This window comes from Pan paniscus, chromosome 11 (assembly GCF_029289425.2).
Source record: "Pan paniscus chromosome 11, NHGRI_mPanPan1-v2.0_pri, whole genome shotgun sequence".
Taxonomy (NCBI): Eukaryota; Metazoa; Chordata; class Mammalia; order Primates; family Hominidae; genus Pan; species Pan paniscus.
In genome coordinates, this window is record NC_073260.2 from 10,956,806 (window position 1) to 10,983,370 (window position 26,565).

At 53.2% G+C, this 26,565-nt stretch overlaps 1 protein-coding gene and 1 long non-coding RNA gene across 3 annotated transcripts; one reads left to right on the forward strand and one right to left on the reverse strand.

The window, feature by feature from the left end:
- Positions 1-611: 611 nt before the first annotated feature.
- On the forward strand, positions 612-3,271 carry LOC117974374 (uncharacterized). The gene is made up of 2 exons (XR_004664356.3): positions 612-2,137; positions 2,842-3,271. It is a non-coding gene; the product is annotated as an uncharacterized LOC117974374 (long non-coding RNA).
- Positions 3,272-4,543: 1,272 nt separating this feature from the next.
- On the reverse strand, positions 4,544-26,354 carry URM1 (ubiquitin related modifier 1). 2 transcript variants are annotated; one of them, XM_003822325.5, is made up of 5 exons: positions 23,874-26,201; positions 17,194-17,264; positions 7,391-7,472; positions 5,976-6,024; positions 4,544-5,619 (listed from the first exon to the last, which is right to left on the reverse strand). In XM_003822325.5, the coding sequence occupies exons 1-5, from the start codon at positions 23,906-23,908 to the stop codon at positions 5,551-5,553; spliced, it is 306 nt and encodes a 101-aa protein (XP_003822373.1). In that variant the 5' UTR covers positions 23,909-26,201; the 3' UTR covers positions 4,544-5,550. The 2 variants fall into 2 exon arrangements, with proteins under 2 accessions (XP_003822373.1, XP_008974091.1); XM_008975843.6 differs by lacking the exon at positions 4,544-5,619 and having other exon boundaries at positions 5,626-6,024; positions 23,874-26,354.
- Positions 26,355-26,565: the final 211 nt, after the last annotated feature.

A 26,565-nucleotide genomic window follows, 5' to 3' on the forward strand; every position in this document is an offset into this window, starting at 1 on the left:
TGTTCATACCAGGCTGGGGTGGGCTGGGACTGGATTATAATGTATTAATATAAGGTGACACAGAGTGTCTCCTGGGTCTAGCCGTTTTAAGTGTGCATTTACGTCCATCCCCTCTGTACCTACTAAATAAAGGCTGGGAAACTAGAGTGTGCAGTAAGTCCTAAAGCTCTGGGTTTCTAGATCCCTAGTGGGTGCGGTCTCTGGAGGTTGGGGATTGGGGCTGCATGCCTTCTGTCTTATCCTCCAGCATGGTCTTCTCAGGGGGTGACCCTGTGACCTCCAGAATGCTCCCCCTCCCTCTCCAGCTGGAAGCTCCAGGGAGGAGCCTAAGGAAGGAGGGCTCTGCAGTTTCTTCATCTGTAAAATGGGGCTGATAACAGCACTTACTTTCCAGGGTTGTTGTGAGGAATCAGTGAGCTACTACCTTCAAAGAGCTTAGTGCTTGGCACACAATACACTCTTTGCTGTTATTATTACCAAATGGAGCATTCCCAGGAGTTGGGATCTGGTTAGCAGGACTCCCTCCCTGTAAAACCCGGGCTGCAAGAATTACCTCCCACAAGCAACATTCTTTCAACTTTTATAAGAAACTCCAAGAAGTCTATGTGGCTCATTTTAAAGTCACCGGGCATGCGTACAACCACCCACAGATATTTAATGATTGGTTGGGGGGAGGGCACTCTACTAGGCCCTGGAGGCACAAAGATCCGTAGGACCCGTTTCCTGTCCTAGGGAGGAGACTCAGACAAACCGATATTCACAATTCAGCCGGGCACGTGGCAAGGCCACCCAGAGATTGTGAGGACAGGAGAGCATTTCAGAGCAAGGCAGCTTGGTGTGCCAGGACAGAGGCAGGGGTATTCTGGGTGCTTGGAGAACCCTGGGGTGAATGGAAGGCAGGCTGTATGGGAAAAATGGCCACACACTCCCACTTTAGGGTGTGAGGTTCATTGGGAAAGACAGGCTGGGCTTTGGGGGTGAGAAGCTGGCTATGTATTTACCCAGTAGACTGAGAACCGTCTCTGCCAGACCAGGCTGGGGGTGGGGCTGGGGGTGCATTAGACCTTGGACAGAGCCCCTGCTCTCCTGGATGGGTGGACTGTCCAATGGAAGAGACAATGACAAGACAAGCATTCACAGATTCCACGCCCCTCTCACACCCACCTGCTCCCCTCCCCCCACCCTTGCTGCTAGCCCCGAGGTACCCAGGAGCCTGCTGGAGCCTGGGAATCAAGCTCTGGTCCTTGGTCGGGGGAGGGGGCAGGCTCCAGCTCCCGCGTGGGGTGTGGTCTCCAGGGATGGCATCCTCAGCCCAGGGGTGGGGACTGTACCCCCTTCTCCTTTATCCTTCAGCGTGGTCTTCTCAGGGGGTGACCCTCTGACTTCCAGACTGTTCCCCCTCACCCTCCAGTGGAAGCCCCTGGGCAGGGGCCTAGGGAGGGGGCTCCAGAGGCCTTTGGTTTCCATGCAGCTGGGAGACAGGGGGTGGGCCGTAAAAGACTCTGGGGTGCCCTGGGTGCTCTTGGAGAGCTCAGCCAAGGCCGGGGCCTGAGTCAGGTCCACGGGAGAGCAGGGCCGGGATGCTGGTGCCTGGCCCAGGAGAAGGGAGGGGGCGATGGGCAAAGGGGTCAGGCCGAGGGAGCAGGCGGGGCATCGGGAGTTGAGGGCGCCGAGTGGGGGTGGGAGGACGAGGGGTCCGACCGGTGCAGAGGGGGAGGCGGCCCCCGGGGAGGGGCACGCTATGTCTTTAAGAGCTGCCTGAGCGCAGGTTGCAGCTGCCTGGCCAGCCCGAGAGACAGCGGAGATTCATTACCCGCCGACACAATGACCATTGATGGCCCCGTGGCGTTATTCAAATCCAGTACCAATTGCAGCCGAGCCCCTTTCTCCGCGCCAGGCCCGTATTGTTGGAGCGGCCCACTAAAAGCCCGCCCCGGCCCCGAGCCGCCAGAGGCGCCCGCTCGGGTTCAGCCTTGCGCCTCGGCAGCCCGCCGGCTCCCAGTCCGGCTCCACGGGCGCTGCAGGTGACCCGGCGGCGCATTCCAGCACTCCCCGCCGCCCGGGCCACCGCCGCCACCGCCACCGCAGGCGCCCCGGCCGCGACTCAGCCACAGGAAAGCGGAGAGCGCCCGAGCCGGTGCGTGCGCGGGGCTGGGCGGGGGCGGGGGACCCACGAATCCAGCAGCCCGGACCCCGGGCTCGGAAACGCGACCCGGCCTGGGGCTCCTGCCTTCCGGATTCCCGGAGATCCCAGGCTGGGGGCAGGGAGAGGGGAGTCGGGGTTCCCCAGGCCAGACAGAGGAGATTCCCCCTCGACCTGGGGCGGCGCTGAGACCCAACGCGGGCCACTCTGCGGACTCCGGGCCGCGATCGAAGGAGCCACGCCAGGGGCGATGGGGATCCCCGCACAGGGTCAGGATCCGCGTGCTTGCTAGTCCACCTTACCGCCGGATGGGCAGCCGCTGCTGAGCGCCTGCTAGGTGGTCCGACGCGCAGCTCCGAGCTGTCCTGGACTGGCGCTTTTTAGGAGCGAAGGGGAACCCCGCAGGAGACCAGGGCCCTGAACTCAGGGGCTTCGCCACTGATTGTCCAAACGCAATTCTTGTACGAGTCTGCGGCCAACCGAGAATTGTGGCTGGACATCTGTGGCTGAGCTCCGGGCGCAACAGGGGCGGGGGCCCCAGGGACAGGGCTCAGCGCGGGCGAGACCTCTCGGGGCGGCGGCTGGCTGGCCCCAGCGCGAGGATCGCGGTCCCGGCCCGCGCGCACAGAGACGCCGGTCCCTGCCACCAGCGCCGCCATCCGCATCCTCGTCCTTCTTCCTTCTCTGCGGGTGACCAGTCCCGGCCGGCAGGGTCCTCCAGTCGATCGCGTCGTTTTTCCTCCTTTCAAATTTCGGCCGGAACGAAGCCGGCACGCAGCGGCGGGGCCGAATGTGGTCCGCCCTCAGCCCAAGCCGCATGAAGTCGGGGGTGAAAGAAGAGGCCGGCCGAATGCGCCCGCTAACTCGTTTCGCAGTTGTTCTAACTTATCACCCCAATACTCCCTACCTAAACAAAACAAATCCTCAACCAACCCCTAAATCCCAAACAAACCAACCCCTCCCGCAAGCCCCTCCGGACGGACCGATGGGCTGAGCCTCCTCCAGCCGCTGCCAGGGTCCGACGGGCAAGCGTCGCCAACGATGCGCTCCAGCCCGGCAATCTCCTCGGCTTTGGAAATAGAATTTGGAAAAACGAATCCTTTCATTAAAGAAAAATCTTCGGAGATAGCGGGGTTTTATTTGTTTATTTCCTCAAAAGCAGGGATCAGGAGTTGCTTGGGAGAGGGGCAGTTGGGAGCTGCTGGGGGCTGAGCCCAGGTCACCTGTCCCCTGACCCCTTTCCAGTCTAGGGCTAAAAATGACCTGAAATCGTCTGGTGCGCCTTGGACATGGCCAATTTCAACCACAGTGCTTGCACCCCCATGTGCCAAGAAACCCGGTTTTCCCAGCACCTCCTCCTGCCCTACTCTTCAGTATTAATTGGAGTGTGCTGAGAGAAGGGATATTCCACATCACGCCTCCCACTCTCTGCAGCCAGGGAAACGGATCCTAGCGCCCAGTTTCCAGGACCTGAAATCTAGTGTGTTCCAATCAGGTGCACTGATGGGGCCGCTCCTGCAGCTCAGGGGGCTGCAGATGGGGAGGGACCTCCAGGTTACAAGAATTGGACAGGCTGACCTTCTAGAAGTGCAGCTGTAGGGAGCTGTTCCAAGTCTCTTGCTCTGTTCCCTAACATGGAGACCCTGACCTCAGGAACTAGTGAGGGTTGGTCACACAGCCTTTCTGGACAGCACTCAGACCCCAACACTGGCCTTAATTTGCACCCAGACCAGCTCCTCCCCATAGTCCCAACACGGCTGCTCCCACTCCACACAAGCCCAGAGGGCCTCTACCTGCAGTAGTCCTGGAGAAAAGCCCACCAGCCAGCAGGTCATCTATCCCCAAAAGAATGATGTGCACACCCCGTCCCCCAACACTGCTGGGACAACCTTTTGCCACTTTCATCTCCACAGGGTGAGAGAAATTCCACCTTAAATTATTGACATAGAATGAAAAGCAACATTTTGGGTGGGATGATGCTTTTGGTGGGATGTTAGCACCCTAATTCTTTTTGGGGGTCTCCCTCCAGCAAAGCTCTTTTCTCTAGGTCATGGAAAGGAAAGACCACAGAAAGGGGGCTCAGCAGTCTTATCTATGCTACCCTCATTTTGGGTTCTGAGGCTGCTGGCTGCAGCTGGTAGGACAAAGCCTTGGACAGACGGGTGGGGATGCGTCCCGGGACACAGACTGGTCAGCACAGACTGGCTCTGCCACTCCCTTCTCCAGATGGCTCTATTAGACTACCCCCTCTCAGATTGTCTGAGTGTTCACCCCCACCCCTCTTTTGGGTGAAGGGTAGCTCTGAGGCCCTAGGCTGAGGATGGAGAGGTTGTATCACAGACCACGGCTGGGGGGATATGAGGTGCCACCCGTTTCCAAGGATGAAGCTCCAAGCAAGGCTAGTAAACAACCTAGTCTTTTATTTGCCCAAGGCCGGCTGTTGCAAGCACTGAGGCCCCAAGACTTCCAGAAGGGAAGGGGAGGAGGGGCAAAGCACTGTGCCCACCAGGTGCTGCCTGCCCCGTCCTGCTTCCTGCAGGAGGTGGGAAGGGAGAGAAAATGGACATTCGCGCCATCAAGTATCTCCCCAGTTTTCAGCCACTATAAATATTCAGTTGTGGAGGAGGAAACTGAGGCACACGCATCCCCCCAGGCTTCTACTTGCTAGTCCAAGGTTTAACTTACTCCCTCCCCTCATCTCTACCCCCAGCAGAATGAGCTGTAAGCAGCCTGGGGAGGGTCTCAGGAGCCCATCTGGTGGCCTGTGGAGGGGGGCAGGCCAGCCAGGGTCAAGGGCTAGGGGTGGGGGGAGCAGAAGGAGGGGTGTGGCTGGAGGAGCAGCTGCTGGCGGTGGGGGGAGTCGGCACTCAATAAGGGACCCCAGCTGGGGTTCCATACTGATAGCAGTGGGGGACAGGCAGAGCCCTCAGCTGTCCCGACAGGGAAATTGAGGCTGAGAAGCCTCCAGTCTTTGGGTAGGGAGGGGCCTTCCTTCAGCTACTCAGGTCCATTCATCTTCCCCATGAAGACGCTGGCTCTGGGGCTGGAGCGGCTTGTCAGCAGCCACTCCATGTTTAGACTGAGGTACAAGGAGTGGAAGGCAGCCAGGTCACCTGGCCACAGAGCCTCCTTCAACTCTTGACAAACTGGAGGGGAACCCTCCCCCACCACAGCTGCTGGAAAAGGGAGTGCTGGGCTCTGGCGCCTGTCTGCCTTCCGCTGCTCACGTGCTTGAGAAAGGCTCATTTTTAGCACCTGGCCTCTTTTCCCTGCCTGGAGGGAGCTTAGGGGACAGAGCAGGGAAGAAGGCAGGCAAGGGGGACAGGGAGACCTGGAAGCAGGGCCCAAGGGGATGTCTGATTGCTTCGTTCTCCCCTCTAAGGGTGCCCAGGCCCGGAGAAGGGCCCTCAGCCGCCGTGCAGAGTGGAGATGAAGAGGACGCTGTCCTGGTCCTGAAGCTGGTAGTCCAGCTCACCCTGGTGCGGGAGAGAGGGGAGCGGGAGACCCTCAGGGCCACCTTCCCAGGTCCACCCCAGGAGTTGGGAGAACAGGGGCTGAGGACTGGCTGCTCTGGAAGAGACAGACTCTACCAGAAAAATGGGTATCCTATACCTCAACCTGCAAATCTTCAGGATGGAGGAGTACTCCCATGTCCCCAGCTACCCATCCCTTCCTCACCTGGAGTGGGAGACTCCAGCAGCCTCAGTGTGGGGCTGGAGTGGGGCGGAGGATTACCCAGCCACTCTATATGTGCCTGAGGAGAGGCCCAACGCTTTCCCACTGAAGCAGCAAGGGCAGGGGCTGGAGGAGGGATGTCCCCCAAGGTACTGACCAGTAGCTCCCAGTCGGCATCGTTAATCAGCACCAGAATTCCTGGCCGCCTGTGGGAAAGATGGTGGTGAGTAGCAAGGAGTGAGAGGCAGGAGGCAGTAGCACAGAGGAAGAGAGGCTGAGAGCTTTGGGCTGCAGGAGAGTGTGCTGAGGAGCCTTCCTCCTGGGGTCTGGCTAAAGATATCCCAGGAAGGGGAGGCTGGTCTGAGTGTGAAGGAAACCAGGTCAGACAGTCATGCATGGTCTTTGTAGCCAGATGGAAAATGGGTGCAAATGCCAGCCAGCACCACCACCCAGACCATGGGCAGGTCATTTTGTTTCTGAGTATCAGGTTCCTCATCTGAAAATGGGATAAGTGATACTGTCTAACCCACAAGGCCTATATGAAAACGAAATGAGCTGATATGTGTGGAGTGCTTGCCACACTGTCATGGTAACCATTAGTAGGACTTTTCCAGGGGTCTAATCTTATTCTCGTTAGCCCTGGAAAAGAACTTCAGCTTTTTTTTAGGCCTCTGCATGCCCATCCTGGAGAGAAGGCTGTTTTGCCTCTTCCGAATCAGTTGCCATGCCACATGGCAATGCTCACGTGCAGTCCTGCCTGGCATAAGGCAGGGTAGGTCAACATTTGGTCAGGCAGCTTAGCCTGGCTCCCACTGGTAATGGCCCAAGGAGCACTGCTGGCATTAGAGGTGGCCTCCAGGACCACTGGACCATGACCTGAAGGAGGGCTGATCCCCTAGGCCTGATCCCTTAGGACCTGACAGTGACCTATGCTTCGAGGCAAATAAGCAAGCCTCACAACTGCACCGGCCACCTTTCACGTGGGGGACTGGCCTTGTTTTAGAAGTAACTTCGTGGCAACTGGAACCTGGTCCTTTCCAAGGAGACTGCACTGGGCTTCTATGGGGTGTCCCCAGTGAGTGTGTGTGCATGTGCATGGGTGTGTGCACGCAGAGAGTCAATGACTCCTTGGAATTCTAGACCCGTGCTGCACTGTATGGTAATCTACTAGCTGCATGTGGCTATTTAAATTACAATGAAATAAAACAGAATATTTAGCTCTTCAGTTGTACTAGCTACGTTTTTTCCTCAGCACTTTCTGTGTAGAGAGTAACTGAGGCCCAGAGAAGCGAAGTAAGTCGCCTAAGGTCCCACAGCAAGTCTGTGGCAACCAGAGGGCAGAATCCAAGTTTTCTGAGAAATTCACCAGGCTCCTTTCATCTGGGATTTAAAAAATCCTCAAGAGTTCGGTTTAGTAACAAGAAAACTGAAAATAGATCTCAGAGCTGGAAGAGTCAGGGAGGAGGAAGGGGAGAACCGGATTCAGAGAAGGCCAGGACTGAACCCGAGGGTGGGGGCTCAAATATCCGTCCCTCCCTCCACCTGCTTTGGGAAGGGAGGAGTGGGACTCACACGCTGTCTCCCTGGATGAACAACTCTGGCCGCTCTTTTAGCAAATTCTTCTTGATCCAGATGAGCAGGTTCCGGATGTCCCCTGGAAAGGAATGCACAGAACAAACTCTTGTCAAACCCAAATGGCACCTGCCACCCCCCCCAGAGCCTTGCCTGGCCCACAAGGAAATACACACGGGGTTTAGAGGGCTTCTTTTAGACCAGGCTGTGATAGCCCATGAACTTGTAGATTCCAAAGGTGAGGAAACAGGTTAGGACAGGCCAGTGACTTGCCAGGTGGATCTTCAGAGAAAGCTGCACCTGGCACTGCTGAAGTCCCGGAGAAGAGGCAATGGGATTTACCTATAGTGGGGGGATTCAAGGCAGATGGCGGGAGGACTGTCGTATCTAAAGGGTTAGGAGACAGGCCCCTACCCACAAGTCCTGGAAGCCAGTCTCCAACTGCCATGGCTGGACTTCTGAGAGGACCCTGAAGAGCCCCCTCCACCTTTATCTCTCCAGCCAGTCGCAGATGGGGAGGATTCGGCTTTGCTCTTGGAGGGGTCTGCATATATTTCCCTTTGTGAGGGGAAAAAAAACAATTGCTGAGCTGATAACATCAGTTAATTTCCTCTGGCAGAGGGAGAGAAGGATCATTCACCAGCTAGGGATGCTGACAAATCCCTGCTCCACTCCCCTGCCACCACCCTGTGCTTCCAGAGCCCTCCGCGCCAGCGGCGGCCAGAGGTTCGGGTGACAGGGCCTCTCCAGCTCAGCTAACGCTGAGATCTGCCTCCTTGTGGTTCTGGGGGAGCCACCAGCCTCCTTGTATGTCATGTGGAGGCTCAGAGCCACCTGTCTCCAGGGTCACCTGTCCTTTCCTAGGGGCAGCAGTATCGGGCCACAGCACACAGAAATGTGGCTCTATAAACACCTCGAAGCCTATGGTCCTCAACTGTCCGCCCCCGAAACAGGGCCATTCTCCTGAGGCTGAGGAGTTCCTTCTCATTCTCTTAGACGACTTGAGGATAAAGGTCCCAGGGAGGCAACTCGCCTCTGGGAAGCCAGCAGACAGGTTGGGGTTAACCACCCCCATCCCGAGTCAGCGTCCAGAGGGGTCTGCTGTCCTGGACTAATGCCTGAGACAAAGCTCAGGGCTAAGCTGGAGAAGTCCCAGGTGAGGCCTTGATTTTCCTGCCTGGAGTCCAGAGTGTACGCAAGGGAAAGGTGGCTAGGACTCAGGGAGACTTTGCTCTGCCCTGTCTGGGCCCACAGTGTGGCACGCACACACGGCCCCAGCCTTGGGCAGGGAGTTAAGGCACGCTGGCTGGCACGCGTGCCCCCTCGCTCTGACAGGCCTGCAGCCTGGATGGTCCACTTTGCTTGGTGCCAACTTGCCTGGATCGTACGCCAGCAAAGCACAGGGCCACGGGCAAAGTGTCCATGGACTGAGACTGCCGCCTTTCCATTTTAATGTCTCCTTTTAAACAAAGCAGATCAGAGTCTTCACGGTCCCTGGAGCAGGCATGGGATGGGGAAAATGCTGCCTCCAACTAGCTGCAGCTCACTTGGACTCCTGGCTGGGTTCCTCCCTGAGGTCTGGGTTTCAGAGGTTTCCCCTTGGCTCTGAATCCCCTTGGCCTCCATCTTGGTACTGTCTGGTGGGCCGCCAACCCATACATCTTGTGGCTGCTCGATAGAGCCACCGGGGTCTGACACATCCATCAGCCAGCCCTGGCGGGCGGGGGTGTGCCTGTGTGTGTGGAGGCGGCGAGAAGGTCTGGGCAGTGCCTGGCCTGCATGGAACCAGGACTCAATTAGGGGACAGCCCTGACTCCCTCCAAAGGGAAGGTGCTTCTGCTCCACTCTGGATAGGCCTGGGGGTGGGGGAAGGGCTAGTGGTCATGGTGGGGTCATCCAAACGATGGCACCAGCATGGAGTCCCAGAGGGACAAGCTGGAGGATGAGTGTGCTGCCCAGTGCGGGCTCATTTATCATGATGCTCCTATTTGCTGAGGTCACTCCCTCCCTCTTCTGCCCGCCCCCCACCCAGGCCTGCCCACATTTTTGATAGCCTGTTACCATGGCGAGGCTACCGCATCGCCACCCGTATTGTTCCCCCATGCCTGGATTTGGGGGTGGGGAGAGGGGGAACTCATGGCTCCCTTCGCAGGATGCAAGGGCCACTCGGCCTGGCCTGAAACACACCCCCAGGGACATCTTGCTAGGCTTGCTGAGGCACAGACAATATGCAAATAGCCTCCAAGCCAGATGGTCGGCTTCCAAAGGCGCCCAGGGGAGGAGGAAGGGTTAAGCAGAGTCAGGGGCTGGTGGCTTGGGGATGGATGGCTCTGTGATAGATGGGGGCTGGAGACTCTCACTTTCACCTTCCCACTCTGTGTCCTCTTGTCTTCCCTCTCCTACTAGGGGCGGTCTCCCTCCTGGGATCCCGTGTGATCACGCAGGAGAAAAATATTTATTGAGCAGCTACTATGTGCAAGATGCTAGGGAGATGGTAGTGGGCAAGAGGGAAACAGAGCTACCTACCCTCAGGGAGCTAGAGGTCAGCAGGGGAGACATACCATACTTAATTAGTTGTGACAAATGCTATCTCCTTCATCTGGGATCAGGAGAGGCCTGACTGAGGGTGTTAAACAGTGAAGCTCGGGTCTGAAGGATGAGTGGGGTGGGGAGCATTCTGGACAGAAGGATAACACATGGGAAGGCTGGGGCAGGATGGAATGGGCAGGTTCAAGGTAGCAGAACAGAGAAGGTAAGAAGCTCAGCAGGAGATGGGGCCAGGCCTTGAGAACGGGCCTGCTCCCATAGGGGCCTCTCCCTCCCAGTGAACCTCAGCGGTATCTCCCAGGTATGTGCTTCCTGGGAACCAGGCCCCATTGCCCAGGCCTGTGCCTCCATGTGTCTCTGACTCAACACTTGAATCACGATCCAGCTCAAATGTATGGCACTACCATTACCATTACTTGAGTGGACAACTGGGGAGGTAGGGAGGGAAGGAGGGAGGAAGAAAGAGACTAAGAGCATGGACCCTGGAATCAGACAGGCCTGGTTTTGAGCTGGACTCCATCACTTCCTAGTTCTATTACCTTAGGTAATAGGAAGCCTCGGCTTCCTTTTTTTGTAAAATGGGGATGTTAACATTGTCTCATAGGGTCATTGTGGGGGATCAAATAAGACGATATATACAAAGCTCTCAGCACTGTGCCCTGCATATCAATGCTGTAATTACTCCAGGATCCAGAGGAAGAACCTATACCCCTCGCGCTCTCTGGGTTTCTGCACGCTCTGCCCAGTGGCCTGGCACCTCAGCTTTAGAGGGCAAGGTAGAGCCAACCATTAATCAGATAGTGCTGGGACCGGCTGGGGTTTTCTGTGGCATCCCGTATCTTCCCATCAGAAGCTGGAAAGGGAATGAGGGGACTGCGAGAGTAGTGAGGGGTCCTAGATACTGACCTTCCTTCTGTGTTAGATGTTTGAACCCACAAGATGTTGGGGTTGGCCAATGCTCCCAGTACAACCCAGGTGGTAGGAATGACACTCTGAGTCTGTAGGTGCTGGCGGCCAGGCGGCCCCCGGGCACACAGCACCAGAGGAGGGAGATGGGCACTTAATACAAGGTTTCCAGTGCAGGATGCCTTGGCACCTGGCCTGCCCATCGGGGGCAGAGCAGGCAATGAGAGCTGCTGCTCTATGCTGGAGTGGTTGAGTTCTGAGTCTACAGCCAGAGGACCTCGGCTGTGTGCTCGATGGCCTTAGCTAGGAAGTCACTTCATCTTGCTGTCTCAGTGTCATCCTCTGACAAGCAGGGATAATAATCCAAACACCAAGAGCTGCTGAGGGTTACGTAAGGCACAATGCCCAAGGCAGGCCTGGCAGTGTCACACACACAGGACACGCTCAACAGATGGCTGCTCTGAGCTGTAAGCCCACAGTGACTTCAGATTCCTCATCCTCTGGGCTCCAGTACCTTCTAAAGGCTGCTGCCAAAGGGAGGATACCCACTGTGGAGAGCACCGACGCAAGCTCCACCAGAATCCCTCGCCCCGGTGGACTTGTCCTATTCTGGGGGACACTGACTGCCCACTGTGGGAGGGCCCCAAAGGTTGTCAGCCTCAGCCTCGTGGGACTGAAACGGAACAACCTCAAAGTCGTATCTGATATTGACTCGCAGGCGTAACAGACCCTCATCCAGCCTCTCTTTGAACACCTCCAGGGACAGGAGGTCAGCTCCTCTGTGGAGCGGCTCTGATTGTTAAGAGCTCTTTTCTCCCAAGCAGAAATCTGTCTTCCTGTCATTCCCACCCACTGGGCCTGAATGGTCCACGGGGACCATGCCAACAAATGCACCCCCTCTTCCCCAGGATGGCCCTTCAGATTTGGAAGAAAGGATCCCCTAAGTCTTCTCTTCCACAGGTTAAACTGCCTCTGTCCCCACCAAGTCCACCAGGCTCCAAGACGGCTCTTCGGGGAGCCCACCCCAGGCCTCAGTTGAAAAGGGAAAAGAAAGAGCTGGCAAGGGGGGAGTAACAGAGGAGAGGGGGTGGAGGGAACATCAGAGGGGCCATTTACAAGTGAATGGGGGTAAGAATGGAGCAGTTTGTGGGCTAAACTGGCCTCAGAAGGAGGTTTACAGATGTGCGAGGGGACCTCCTCATTGTTTAATTAAGCAGAAAGTGGATCTTTTCAAAAGCAATTTTGCACAGGGACTGGGAGGGGTGTGGGGAGGAGGGAGGTGGAGAGGGGATCAGCAAACAGGCCCTGAGAGCAGAGAAAGGAACAGCTGGCCCCAGAGAGGCTGTGAAATGCATGCTAAGCAGTTTAAAGCGCCCAAGAGCTCCTGCAGCTCCTGCCCTCCCTCACCAGCCACCCTTTAACACAAGTGGAGCAGGCGGAGGGGGCACAATGGCAGGACGGGGGAAGACAGGCAGGGAAAGGTGAGGCGGCCATGTCTACACTTGGGGCCTGGGCAGGGGGCCTTGGGTCAAAGGGATGCTTGAATCACAGAGGCCAACTCCCAGCAGCCGCAATACCCTAAGCTGGTGGGTGCCTGCATGGCCGTTTCAGCGAGATGGCTGTTAAGACATCCCTCCTCTCACACAACTTCTTACTGGGTCAGCACACTCTGCTTCACCGAATTGTATATACTTGGATCTTGAAGAAACTTTTCTTATAGATGTCAAAGAGACAACCAGCTCAATAACATACAAAGCGAGCCCAACCTCCCATCTTACAGATGGGGAAGAAAGAGGCTGGCAGGAATAAGTGATGTGCAACTGCGCGTGCCAGGCTTCCTCTCTCGCAGTCTCACTCCCTCAGGCCTTGCTCATCATTTCTCCCAAATTGGCTGGGTTGGAAGCTCTCCCCTGGCCTAGGAGCCATGAGTTCCCTCATTTGTGAGGCTTGTCACATTCTGAAATCTTACGGCTGCTATTATTTCTGCTGGAACCTCCAAGACTCGCTTGGCCAAGTGGCAGCCCCTAGGCTGGGAAGTCTGCCAGATGACATATCTGAGCATGGACTTGGGGGAAGGGTAAGACTCTCCTAGCAGCACCAGGCCCCTGACCCCCAGCTGGGCTCACATGTGCCAGGGTGAGGCCTGGCAGCTGCTAACCAGCTCTGTTGGTGACCTAGGTCACCAACCTAGGTTACCATGGGTCTGCTGTGTGACCCATGCCTCTGGGCACAACAGGAACCAGGTGTAGGGACTCACAGCAAAGGAGCCAAAGACTAAGTAGGCCATTGTGCCTTCCCTCCCACTCCCCTCCTTTCTTCCCAGAGTGGGGATAGGCCCCTGCCTGTTCCCTGAACAGTGGCTGGAAGATGAAGGATAAAAAAATCTGAGTCCCAGCCCAGCCTCCCTACTTGGGTAACTCTGGGCAGGCCTCAGGTCCCTCCCTCCTTCTCTTTCTCTTTTAGGGGTCTCTTATCTCTTGGGGTCATCTGAAAGTTGAAATAAGTAGTTGTTGAACTCATGAATAAATAAATGAAGGAAAGCGTAAAAACTGGAAAATGTAAGATGTTAGAGTAATTCAGGGAGCCTCTCGGGATAGACGGTGATGGGTTAGTGGCAAAGCGCCAGGACTCTGAAATTCAGTGGCCTGAAAGCTAGTTCTGAATCCCAACCCTGCTATTTAAATAACTATGACTTGGGGTGAGACCCCTGACTTCTCTAAATTTTGGTTTCTACCTTTTATTTGTTTTGTTTTTTGTTTTTGAGACGGAGTCTCGCTCTGCGCACAGGCTGGAGTGCAGTGGCACGATCTCGGCTCACTATACAACCTCCACCTCCAGGGTTCAAGCGATTCTCCTGCCTCAACCTGGGATTACAGGTGCCCACCACCATGCCCAGCTATTTTTGTATTTTTAGTAGAGACAGGGTTTCACCATGTTGGCCTGGCTGGTCTCTAACTCCAGACCTCAGGTGATCCGCCTACCTTGGCCTCCCAAAGTGCTGGGATTACAGGAGTGAGCCACTGCACCTGGCCTTGGTATGTTACTTCCTTAAAGAGACCTCTGCTGACCACCTATTAGTCCTATTCAAGTACCCTTTTGTTCTCCTCATGCCAGTTACTAAAAGTTGTAATGACGCAGTTATACATTCATTTGTTTACTTGTTTATTCCCTGGCTCCACTCTCATTACACTGCTAACTCTACTAGGGCAAGGACCACATCTATTTTGCTCACTAATGAATATCCAGTAACTTAGTACAGTGATGGCACAAAGAGGGCACTCGAAATAGATTTGCCAACTACATGAAAGAATAAAGTACTTTGGGGCTGGGCGCGGTGGCTCACGCCTGTAATCCCAGCACTTTGGGAGGCCGAGGCGGGCGGATCACCAGGTCAGGAGATCGAGACCATCCTGGCTAACATGGTGAAACCCCGTCTCTTCTAAAAATACAAAAAATTAGCCGGGCGTGGTGGCAGGCGCCCGCAGTCCCAGCTACTCGGGAGGCTGAGGCAGGAGAATGGCGTGAACCTGGGAGGCGGAGCTTGCAGTCAGCCAAGATCGCGCCACTGCATTCCAGCCTGGGCAACAGAGCGAGACTACGTCTCAAAAACAACAACAAAAAAACAACAACAAAACAAACAAAAAAAACCATACAAAAATTAGCCAGGTGTTGTGGTGCCTGCCTGTAATCCCAGCTACTTGGGAGGCTGAGGTGGGAGAATTGCTTGAACCCAGGAAGTGGGGGTTGCAGCGCGCTGAGACTGCACCACAGCACTTCAGCCTGGGAGACAGAGCGAGACTCCATCTGAAAAAAAAAAGAAAAGAAAAGAAAAAAAAAGAAAATTTGTGGGTTTTCATGTCAGACAAACTCCACAGGAAATAAATAATAACTTGTGATATTTTAATAAACTTCCAGACAAGGTCTTTGAGACTGAATCTTTGAGAAGCTTCTTCTGAGAGCACCGTGTGCCCTCCCAAGGCTGCATGGCCATCTGTCAAACTAAGAAACAGTCACGTTTAGCACCCCATGTCTTCCTCGACCAGGGACACACAATCCTGACACGAAACCCCAGCCACATATCCCTTCCCAGCTCAATGTGGGCAGTGACCTGCTCCTCAGTAAGTGTCCCCCCCCAGCCTCCACGTGTGGCAGACAGACCCCACCCTGTGCCACTGCTCTCCAACCTGAGGGAGGGACAGAGAGGTGCGGCAGCCAGTGAATCTGAGCAATAATAATTGATTCCTGGCAGATGTGTGTCCAGTTCCAGAAGAATCCTACCAAATCTCACTTGACCATTTTCTTTTTTTCTCCCCATACATATTCTGCTTATGTATTTTTTTTTTTCTTTTGAGACAGGGTCTCACTCTGGCACCCAGGCTGAAGAACAGTGGTGTGATCATAGCTCACTGTAGTCTCGATCTCCTGGGCTCAAGCAATCCTTCAGCATCAGCTTCTAAAACAGCTAGGAACACAGGTGCATGCCACTATGCCTGGCTAATTTTTTATTTTTTTGTAAAGACCAGGTTTTGCCATGTTACCCAGGCTGGTCTCAAACTTCTGGGCTCAGGTAATCCTCCTACCTCAGCCTCCCAAAGTGTTAGGATTACAGGCATGAGCCACTGTGCCTGGCTTATTTTCTTTTCTTTTCTTTTTTTTTTTTTTGAGATGGAGTCTCGCTCTGTTGCCCAGGCTGGAGTGCAGTGGCATGATTCGGCTCACTGCAACCTCCGCCCCTCTAGGTTTAAGCAATTCTCCTGCCTCAGCCTCCAGAGTAGCTGGGATTACAGGTGCATGCCACCACGCCCAGCTAATTTTTTTGTATTTTTAGTAGAGACGGGGTTTCACCATCTTGGCCAGGCTAGTGTTGAACTCCTGACCTCGTGATCCACCCACCTCGGCCTCCCAAAGTGCTGGGATTACAGGTGTGAGCCACCGTGCCCAGCCAACACCTGGCCTATTTTCTTATTTCTTTTTCTTTTTTCGAGACGGAGTCTTGCTCTTGTTGCCCAGGCTGGAGTGCAGTGGTGCGATCTTGGTTCACTGCAACCTCTGCCTCTCAGGTTCAAGCAATTCTCCTGCTTCAGCCTCTCAAGTAGCTGGGATTACAGATGCCTGCCACTGCGCCAGCTAATTTTTGTACTGTTAGTAGAGACGGGGTTTCATCATGTTGATCAGGATGGTCTCGAACTCCTGACCTCGTGATCTGCCCGCCTCGGCCTCCCAAAGTGCTGGGATTAAAGGTGTGAGCCACCACGCCCGGCCTGACTTGACCATTTTCTACCGCCCACCTCCAGGAACCTCATTTCCTGTCTCTTAATATAACTGATGCCCTCTTCTCCCCAGAAGTATCTCAGTCATAGGTGGAGACTGGAATCCCATCCCTGAGCCCTTGCTAGAATCCACTGCTAAGGTTACAAAAGATCTGAACACCTGCCATATCCAGTCCCCAGCCCCTAGGCTATCCTGACAGTTACCCAGCCAAAGATCTGCAAGTTCATTCTTTTTTTTTTTTTTTTTTTTGTGACAGAATCTTGCTCTGCCACCCAGGCTGGAGTGCAGTGGCACGATCTCGGCTCACTGAAACCTCTGCCTCCCAGGTTTAAGCAATTCTCCTGCCCCAGCCTCCTGAGCAGCTGGGATTACAAGCGCACACCGCTATGCATGACTAATTTTTTGTATTTCTAGTAGAGATGAGATTTCGCCATGTTGGTCTAGAACTCCTGGTCTCAAGTGATCCGTCCGCCTCGGCCCCCCAAAGTGCTGGGATCACAGGTGTGAGCCTCCACACCTGGCCTGGGACTGGCTTTTGTTCATGTCTGTCTCCACAGTGATCAGCACATGGTCTGCTACACAGAAGGTGCTCAGTGTGTATTTATTCAAGAAAGATTAACAAGTATTTTTTTTTTTTTTTTTTGAGATGGAGTCTTGCTTTGTCGCCCAGGCTAGAGTACAGTGGCATGATCTCGGCTCACTGCAACCTCCGCCTCCCGGGTTCTGGTTCAAGCAATTCTCCTGCCTCAGCCTCCTGAGTAGCTGGGATTACATGCACGCGCCACCGTGCCCAGCTAATTTTTGTATTTTTAATAGAGACGGGATTTCACCATGTTGGCCAGGCTGGTCTCGAACTCCTGACCTTTTGATCCGCCCACCTTGGCCTCCCAAAGTGCTGGGATTACAGGCGTGAGCCACCCGGCCCGGCCGTGTAGACTCTTGTTTTTATTCCTCTGCCTGCTAGAGAGGCAGCTTAGCACACAGGTGCAGAACACAGACCTGAACGGGGCTGAGTGTTCCCCATGGACCAACTCCTGTTCAATGGCCCCAAGAGAGGGGTTCAGAAAGCCAATACTCACAGGGTTCCTCCTGTCCAGGCAAAGTGACTCGATGTTTCTTAATACCGTCAAACAGGAGCTCCGCACCACCTCTGCAAAGGAGGACCAGAGAAAAAGACAGCCAGGTGAGCTCCTGCAAATAGGAAGAGGTAGCGGAAACAGAAAACTGAGGATAGGTCTGGTAATGAAGCCCAAGAGAAGCAGAGACTAAGGTGCAGAAACACCCTGGGTGCAGTGACTAATTCTTTTTTTCCCCCTTTCTTTCTTAGAGACAGGTTCTTACTCTGTCGCCTATGCTGGAATGCAGCAGTGCAATCATAGCTCGCTGTAACCTTGAACTCCTGGGTTCAAGAGACCTTCCTGTTCAACCTCCCAAGTAGCTAGGACTACAGGTGCATGCCACCATATCAGGCTACTTTTTATATTAATATTTATGTTTACATTTAATTTTATTTTACTCTGTTTAGTCTCACTATGTTGCCCAGGCTGCAGTGCAGTGGTGTGATCTCAGCTCACAGCAACCTCCGCCTCCCAGGTTCAAGCGATTCTCGTGCCTCAGCCTCCCGAGTAGCTGGGACTACAGACATGAGCCACCACATCTGGCTAAGTTTTGTATTTTTAGACAGAGGGTTTCACCATGTTGGCCACGCTGGTCTCAAACTCTTGACCTCAGGTGATCCGCCCACCTTGGCCTCTCAAAGTGCTGGAATTACAGTCATGAGCCACCGCGCCTGGCCCATATCAGGTTAATCTTTAAATTTTTTGTAGAGATGGAGTCTTGTTATGTTACCCAGGCTGATCTCAAACTCCTGGCCTAAAGCAATCCTCCCACTTCAGCCTCCCAAAGCACTGGGATCACAGGCACAAGCCATTCTGCCCAGACCCAGTGACCAATTCCTAAATATGACTTCTAATGTGGCAAAGTAGGATATAATTTTTACTAATAATCAAGTACCGGCTAGGTGTGGTGGCTCACACCTGGAATCCGGAGGCCAAGGCGAGATGACTGCTTGAGGCCAGGAGTTTGAGATGAGCCTCAGTGAAATAGAGCCTTGGTGACATAGCAAGACCCTGTCTCTATGTAATTATTATTATTATTAGGCACCCAGGAAATTATTAATTTATTTTTGAGACAAGGTCTTGCTTTGTCACCCAGCATGGAGTTCAGTGGCACAATCACAGCTCACTGCAGGCTTGACCTCCTAGGCTTAAGCAATCCTCCCACATCAGACCCCCAAGCAGCTAGGACTACAGGTGCATGGCATCACACTCAGCTAATTTTTTACTTTTTGTAGAGATGGGATTTCGCCATGTTGCTCAGGCTGGTCTCGAACTCTTGAGCTCAAGTAATCTCCCTGCCTTGGCCTCCCAAAGTGCTGAAATCAGAAGCATGAGCCACTGTGCCTGGCCTATTTTTATTTTATTATTTTATTTTACTTTTTAAAAAAATTTATTTATTGAGACAGAGTCTCGCTCTGTCGCCCAGGCTGGAGTGCAGTAGTGCGATCTTGGCTCACTGCAACCTTCGCCTCCTGGGTTTAGGCAATCCTCTGCCTCAGCTTCCAGAGTAGCTGAGATTACAGGCACATGCTACCACACCTGGCTAATTTTTGTATTTTTTTTTAAATAGAGACAGGGTTTCACCATTGTGGCCAGGCTGGTCTTGAACTCCTGACCTCGTGATCCACCTGCCTCAGCCTCCCAAAGTGTTGGGATTACAGGCGTGAGCCACCGTGCCTGGCCTATTTATTTATTTTTTGAGACAAGGTCTCACTCTGTCACCCAGGCTGGAGTGCAGTAGCATGATCTCAGCTTGATACAACCTTAACCTCCTGGGTTCAAGCAAACCTCCCACATCAGCCCCCAGGTAGCTGGGACCACAGGCACGTGTCACCACACCTGCCTAATTTTATTTTTATTTTTTGTAGAGACAGGGTCTCCCTATGTCATCCAGGCTGGTCTTGACCTCCTGGGCTCAAGCAATCCTCCCAAAGTGCTGGGATTAGAGTTGTGAGTCATTATGCCTGGCTCTGTCTCTAATTATTTAAAAAGAAAAAAAAAAATCAAGTACCCAAATTTGCCGACTCTTGTTTTTACTCCTCTGCCTTCTAGAGAGGCAGCTTACCACACAGGTGCAGAACACAGCCTTTGGAGCTGCCGGCCCCGATGTGAAGCCCAGGCTCCACCTCTCCCTATGTTGAGACCTTAGATGTGTGACTCAATCTTCTTTTTTCTTTGTTATTAAAATACTTTGGGGGCCAGACACAGTGGCTCACACCTGTAACCCTAGCACTTTGGGAGGCTGAGAGGCGAGGGAGGATTGCTTAAGTCCAGGAGTTCAAGAGCAGCCTGGGCAACATGGCAACACCTTGTGTCTACAAAAAGTACAAAAATTAGGTGGGCATGGTGGTGTGCGCCTGTAGCCCCAGCTACTTGGGAGGCTGAGGTGGGAGGATCACCTGAACCTGGGAGGTTGAGGCTGCAGTTAGCCAAGGTCATGCCACTGTACTGCAGCCTGGGCGACACAGTGAGACCCTATCTCAAAACTAATAATAATTTAAAAATATTTTATAACATAGTGAGGTCTCACTATATTGCCCAGGCTGGTCTTGAACTCCTGGGCTCAAGTAATCCTTCTGCCTTGGCCTCCCAAAGTGCTGGGATTATAGGTGTGGGCCACCATGCCTGGCCTTGACTCAATCTTAAGCTTCAGTCTTTCCATCTGGAAAAATGTTGGGGAGCCACTGTGAGGCACTCTGGAGACCCTGTGCATCTAGGGGTTTCCTCTGGCCAGATGATGGTTTGAATGCTCCTGCCCATGCCACCTGCTGCTGACCTGGTGGGTACATCACAGTGCTGGAGGCTGAGAGAGTCCATGAGGCCTGGCATCAACTAAGAACAACTGTTCACATCGCCTCACCATTTATAAGATGTTCCTCATCTCATTTCATCCTCAGGGAGTCCCAGGGAAGAAGGGAGGAGGTAGATATTATTCGCTCACTTTGATAGAAAAGCACACTCAAGCCTAGAGAGGTTAAGCAACCAACTTGTCCAAGGTTAGACAGGCAGGGGCTGAACTATAATTTCAGTCTAACTGATTCCTGCTTAGCACCAGCAGACTGGTCAGAAAAAAACAGGACTTCCCAAAGGTCAGAAAGCCTCTTGAGGGCAGAGTTTGGTTCATTTCTGTGTCCCAGCACCTGGCCAAGGGAAGGCGGGGACTGCAGAGATGATTGGAGCCAAGTCCAGAAGCTGAGGCTTCTGAGATGAGCGCCAGGGCTCTTTCAGCGCCCCATGCTGCTTCTCCCTCTGGGTCTCCCAATTCCCATCTCAGACTTCTTGTGGATCTTAACTGAAAAGGCCTTACCAGACTTTTGAAGGATGAGATGTCTTCCACCCCACCACCCTTTCCCAATTTCAGGGAACAGAGATGTCCTGAGACAGCCCGCTGGGAGGCAAAGGCAAGGCAAGCATTGTCATGGGGAAAACATGGGGCGACTGTCATCCAAACAAGGTCACGCTTTGTTGATGCAGAAATGTGGAGGGGGAGAGGAGGCCCATCTGTGGCCGCGCACAGGGCCATTTCAGCTGCGAGCCTGCACAGAGCCTCCATTTATCCCCTTCCAAGAGCCTCGTTTTCTCCTGGGTGGGGGGTTGGCACATGCAGCAGCTGGGGTGGGGGAGGGTGACAGGCAAGGGGCTCAGGAGTTGGGGGTCAGAGAAGAGGGATGGGAACTGAAGGCACTGGGACTTAGGCAAACAACCAAGACTGGCCAAACCTGGTGGTGCCAGGCTCAGAGGCCGAGGCTGTTTTTCCCTTTACAAGCGGATGAAGGGAGAACCAGTCTCGCTCAGAGAGTGACCTGTCACTGCTGAATTCACTGGCCCTCAAGGGAGGGGTTGGCATTTCTGCTGTCAGCACATCTGGAGTGGGGGAAGGTGCATGCCCAGCCTCAAGAGTGATTTAGGGAGGCAGACAAGGGGCCTGTTCTAGCCCAGGAGAGACCCAAGGCCAGACTCTCTTATGTCTTATAAGATCTGCTATTCAAACTCAACTGACATATCTCCATCTTCCTTCAACCCCCCAATTCTTGGTGGATGTGTTTGTAGATACCAGTGACAGGTATAGATATTCTCAAAACCGCCTTCACCTATTCTGATGTATCTTCATCTTTTAATCTTCTGTATATACACATACATATACACGTATATATATATTTTGTTTATTTACTTCCTCTCCACCTGCTGGGCTGCAAGCTTTGCCTAAAACAGGGCCTGGCACATGGTAGACACTCAACAAATATCTGCTAAAGGAAAGGAAATGCCCATTTCTCCCAGTTCTTCTCTGACCTCAATGACATTCCCTCCTTTTGCCAATACCTCCCCAACTTGGGAAGGAGGAAGAGGGGTGGGACGGAGAGAACTCCATATCTGGGCCTTTAGAACATGGACCACAGGGACACAAAACACAACTACATTACATACTTTGAATCCTGCGTGACCTGAGATAATGCTCTGCTGCGAACAGTTCAGGGGGAAGACAAAGGGTGGCAGATGTGGTCACTGACAACAAGGAAGGTGTTAGAGGCCTTCCAGAGGGTCTCTGGAGGAGCTGGTGGGGCCAAGAGGACTACATCTGCTCAGGAGGGAGACCCTTCCAGAACTGGAGTGGGAGTGGGGCCACTAAGGGACAAAAAGGAGAAAATGAAGGGCTTGTTAGCCTTTGCAAATTTGCTCCAGTTCTGGATAAGGGTGAATCATGTCTGCTAAGATACATAGGAAATGAAAGAAAGGTCAGGGCAAAAACGTGCATCAACACAAGGACAAAGAGAGAAGGAACCTGGGTTGAGCATCATGTTGGGCATTCCTGAGAATGCTGCAATTTTCATGGAACGCTGTGCTGTGACAGGAGGTGATAGAAGGTGGGTGGGTGGAGGAATGTTGTCCTGCCTTGCCAGGGGTCATTATTGCTCTTGGAGGTAAGGGAGACTGAAGTTAGAGATGATTGGGTCAGAAAAAGGGCAATTGTACTGGTTTGTAAGCTCTGGAGAGCAATGGCCCCATCTTCCTCACATGACTTCCCCACTGAGCTAGCACAGTACCTAGCAGAGATATTCTTGATAAACAAAGACCATGTCTGACTCATGAGGATGAAAGGCAAGTTGTCTGCAGATAAACCTTTTTTTTTTTAATTTTTTTTTTTGGTAGAGATGAAGTCTCCCCATGTTGCCCAGGCTGGTCTAGAATTCTTGGGCTCAAGCAGTCCTCCTGCCTCAGCCTCCCAAAGTGCTAGGATTACAGGCATGAGCCTCCATGCCTGGCCCAGATAAATCTTAACACAGCAGTCTGTGGCTTCTCTCTTTCCAGCTCTGCTGAGGCCTGTCAAGGAAGCAGGGATCCTCCTAGAATCCCAGGCTTTGGGGAGTGTAGCTGGGCCAAGGGTCAGTGAGGCAAAACAGTGAGGAGTCCAGACCAATACAGTTCTAATTGGATCCAAGCAGCCAGACAATATCAATTAAAATGCACTTAGTCATGAGACTTACCCCCCTTCTAAGGGGCAGAAATGCTGAACGCTGTAGGGCACGGACAGACTTCTATTTATCTTTGTATCCTCAGTGTCTGGCTTGCTGCCCGGCACATGGTAGGCACTCAATAAATGGCTGGTGAATGAACTACCCAATTAAGGGAAAACATGAAAGAAATGGGAGGTATCCAATGAGAAGAAAGGCACTGGGCAGAGGTTTTAGATTCCCATCCCAGACTTTTCCTGTCACATAGACCTTGGCTTATCTACACACACACAGGCACACACACACACCTACCTATTCCACACACAGACACACACCCCCCTACCTATTCCCTCTTTTCCACATGATACTGTAAAGTACACCACCTATCTTTCAAGGCCTGTTTCTTTGCCTTCTCTCTAAGCTCTGCAGTTTCTCTCAGCTTTGAAACCATATGACAAACCTGTTTGTAGGAAGCACAAATAGTGCCTTGGGTAGACTTCCTCCCTGCTCTGTGTTTCTTCAGTAATTGGTGTGTGTCCCAATTTCTGCATTTTTCGTCTTGTGTATACTATACTGTCCCTGTTAGTTCCCTTCAGTGTGATTTCTTATTTGTCCCCGTGTCTCCACCTGACTCCAGTTCTGCAGAAGGCAATCAGCAAGTTTACTGACTGTCCTGAAGGAGGCTCAGGTCTGTTTACCATCCCCAAGTCTTGGGAAAGAAAAAGAAAAAAGTCCCGCCCTGGCCACTACATCCCACGAGAAACAAGACCTTAATAACAGTGTAAAAAGAAACTGCTGCCCAAAGAATGAAATCAGTGGGTGGAGGGGTGGTCCTTCTAGGTTCTAGGAGCTCAGATGCCAAACAGATGGGATTGGTCCGAGATAGGAATGGAAAAGAAGATAGAGAGGCTGCCTGCTAACAGTCACGACCTTCGACTCCGGCGGAGCACAGGGCACCGAGTGGTACACAGAGAGCATTTCCCTCCCAATGTGCGCCTCTATTTCCGGACAGATGGCCTCACTGCCAAGAGAGACTGGCCTCTCAAGACTCTCCTAGGCGGGTAGCGTAGCTCACAGCGGGCACTGGGACACCCAGTGATTCGGCCGTGTCAGGCCCCACGGCAGAAGGAAAGGAATTCTGGGCCCGACGACTTCAATCCATCCCCACGGCGCCCCAGCTCTGTGACTCACCCGAACTCCACCTCCACTGACAAGGGCGCTGCCATGTTGAGGAAGCCGAGCTCGCAGGAAACTCCCCTCAACTTCCGGCGCGCCCGCAAATTTCCGGGCGTCTCCGGGCGCCGCGGACGGAAGAGGCGGTGCCCAGGGATCCAGCTTCGTCAGCTGTTGGAAGAAGTCATCGAGGGGAGGGGAGGGGAGGGCAGCGGAGGGAAAGGGGTGGCAGAGGGACTATCACCGGCGCTGTTGGGGCTGTGAATCGGTCTCCTTCCGTCTTTCACCGACTGGGCTCAGAGACCCAGGGTGGGAAGCGCCTTGTACGGGACCACAAGCAGGCGGAGGAGAGCCCCCAGGATTTTTGCGACGTGACCGTGAGCCACGTAACTGCTTATCTTGCATGAGTTAGAATCTCTTCAGTCTACACACCGCTTGGGCCAGCCCATCTACTCGTCTGGTTGGAATTATAAATGACTCCCAGATCTTTATTTCCGACCCAGAATCTCTCCTGAGCGGGCGACTCGCTATCCAGCCGCCCCCTTTGCTGTCGATTTGGAAGTCACTCGTTCAACAGCTGTTCATTGCGCCTCCCTGTGCCAGGCATTTTGATCGGTGCTAGTGGTAAAGGGGATGGGCAAGGTTCCTGCCTTTAGGGCACTCACAGTCTAGCGGGGAGACTAACTGTAATCAAATAAGCATACTAAGACACGTACAACCTCAAACTTAAATAAAGGAACTGAAGTTATAGGAACTTCAAAAAGAAAACTGAGTAGACTGGACTTGCTGGGCTCTAAAACCTGAGTAAACTAGGTGGCTGTGAGGGGAGAGAAACCTCTAGGAGCATTCCAGTGAGGAGGACAAAAGGCCCAGAGGCTCTGGGTGAGAACATGCTGGAACACGGAGAGGAAGGTGGAAGTTAGGGAGCCTGACTTTCATCCGTCTAGAGAGGGAGCTGCAAAGGTGCGCAGGGGCCAACCCCTGCCTTGTAAGCAGGTAAACATTTCAGTCTCTAGGAGCAGTGGGAGACTACTGAAGGGTTTTGGGAGACAGTGACATTTTAGAATTGTGTTTTAAAATATAATTTCTGGCTGCAATATGGAGAATGATTTGAGGGGAATAAGGAAAGAGACACGGAGACCACTGGAGCCTGTTGCAAAAGCTCAGGGCAGGCCGGGCGCGGCGGCTCACGCCTGTCATCCCAGCACTTTGGGAGGCCGAGGCAGGCGGATCACGAGGTCAAGAGATCAAGACCATCCTGGCCAACATGGCAAAACCCTGTCTTTACTAAAAAAATACAAAAATTAGCTGGATGTGGTGGCGTGCGCCTGTAGTCCCAGCTACTCGGGAGGCTGAGGCAGAAGAATCGCTGGAACCCGGGAGGTGGAGGTTGCAGTGAGCTGACATCGAGCCACTGCACTCCAGCCTGGTGACAGAGCAAGACTCTGTCTCAAAAAAAAAAAAAAAAAAAAAAAAAGCCCAGGGCAGAAATGGAATGAAGTTGGCCAGGCACGGTGGCTTATGCCTGTAATCCTAGCACTTCGAGAGGCCACGATGGGCGGATCACGAGGTCAGGAGTTCAAGACCAGTCTAGCCAACATGGTGAAACCCCGTCTCTACTAAAAATACAAAAATTAGCCAGGCATGGTGGCAGTCTCCTGTAATCTCAACTACTCTGGAGGCAGAGGCAGGAGAATCCCTTGAACCCAGGAAGCAGCAGAGGTTGCAGTGAGCCGAGATCGTGCCATTGGGCTCCAGCCTGGGCAACAGAGTGAGACGCTAAAAAAAAGAAATGGAATGAAGTAGACAGCCTATGGGTATCTAAACACCAACACTTCCAAAACTGAACTCAGCATTGGTAGAGGATGATGGTGTAGCCTAGTGGTTAAGGGCAGAATGATGTAATAGTTAAGATCTAGGAGTTCAGGTGGAATGGGTGTGGTGACTCACACCTGTAATCCCAATGCTTTGGGAGGCCAAAGCAAGAGGACTGCTTCTGGCTGGAAGTTTGAGACCAGCCTGGGCAACACAGCAAGTCCCTATGTCTGTAAATGTTTCTTCAAAAATCAGCCAGGCATGGTGGAGTGTGCCTGTCCCAGCTACTCAGGAGGCTGTGAGGGGAGGATCACCTGAGCCTGGAGGTCAAGGCTGCAGTGAGCCGTGATCATGCTATTGCATTCAGCCTGCATGACAGAGTGAGACTCCGGAGTGCAATGGCATGATCACAGCTCACTGTAATCTTGAGCTGTTGGACTCAAGGGAACCTCCTGCCTCAGCCTCTAGAGTAGCTGAGACCACAGGCACTGATAAAGTCCTTCCTTCCTTCTAGTCCACCATGCCCGGCTAATTTTTTAAATTTTTTTGTAGAGACATGTTTTCACCATGTTGCCCAGGCTACTCTCAAACTCCTGGGCTCAAGCAGTCTTGGCCTCCCAAAGTGCTGGGATTACAGGTGTGAGGCACCACACTGGGCCAAAAAAAAATTGTTTTGTTTTTGAGACAGATTCTTGCTCTGTCACCCAGGCTGGAGTGCAGTGGCATGACCTCGGCTCACTGCAACCTCCGCCTGCCAGGTTCAAGAGAGTCTTCTGCCTCAGCTTCCCGAGTATCTGGGACTACAGGCTTGCGCCATCATCCTGGCTAATTTTTGTACTTTTGGTAGAGATGGGGTTTCACCATATTGGCTAGGCTGGTCTCGAACTCCTGACCT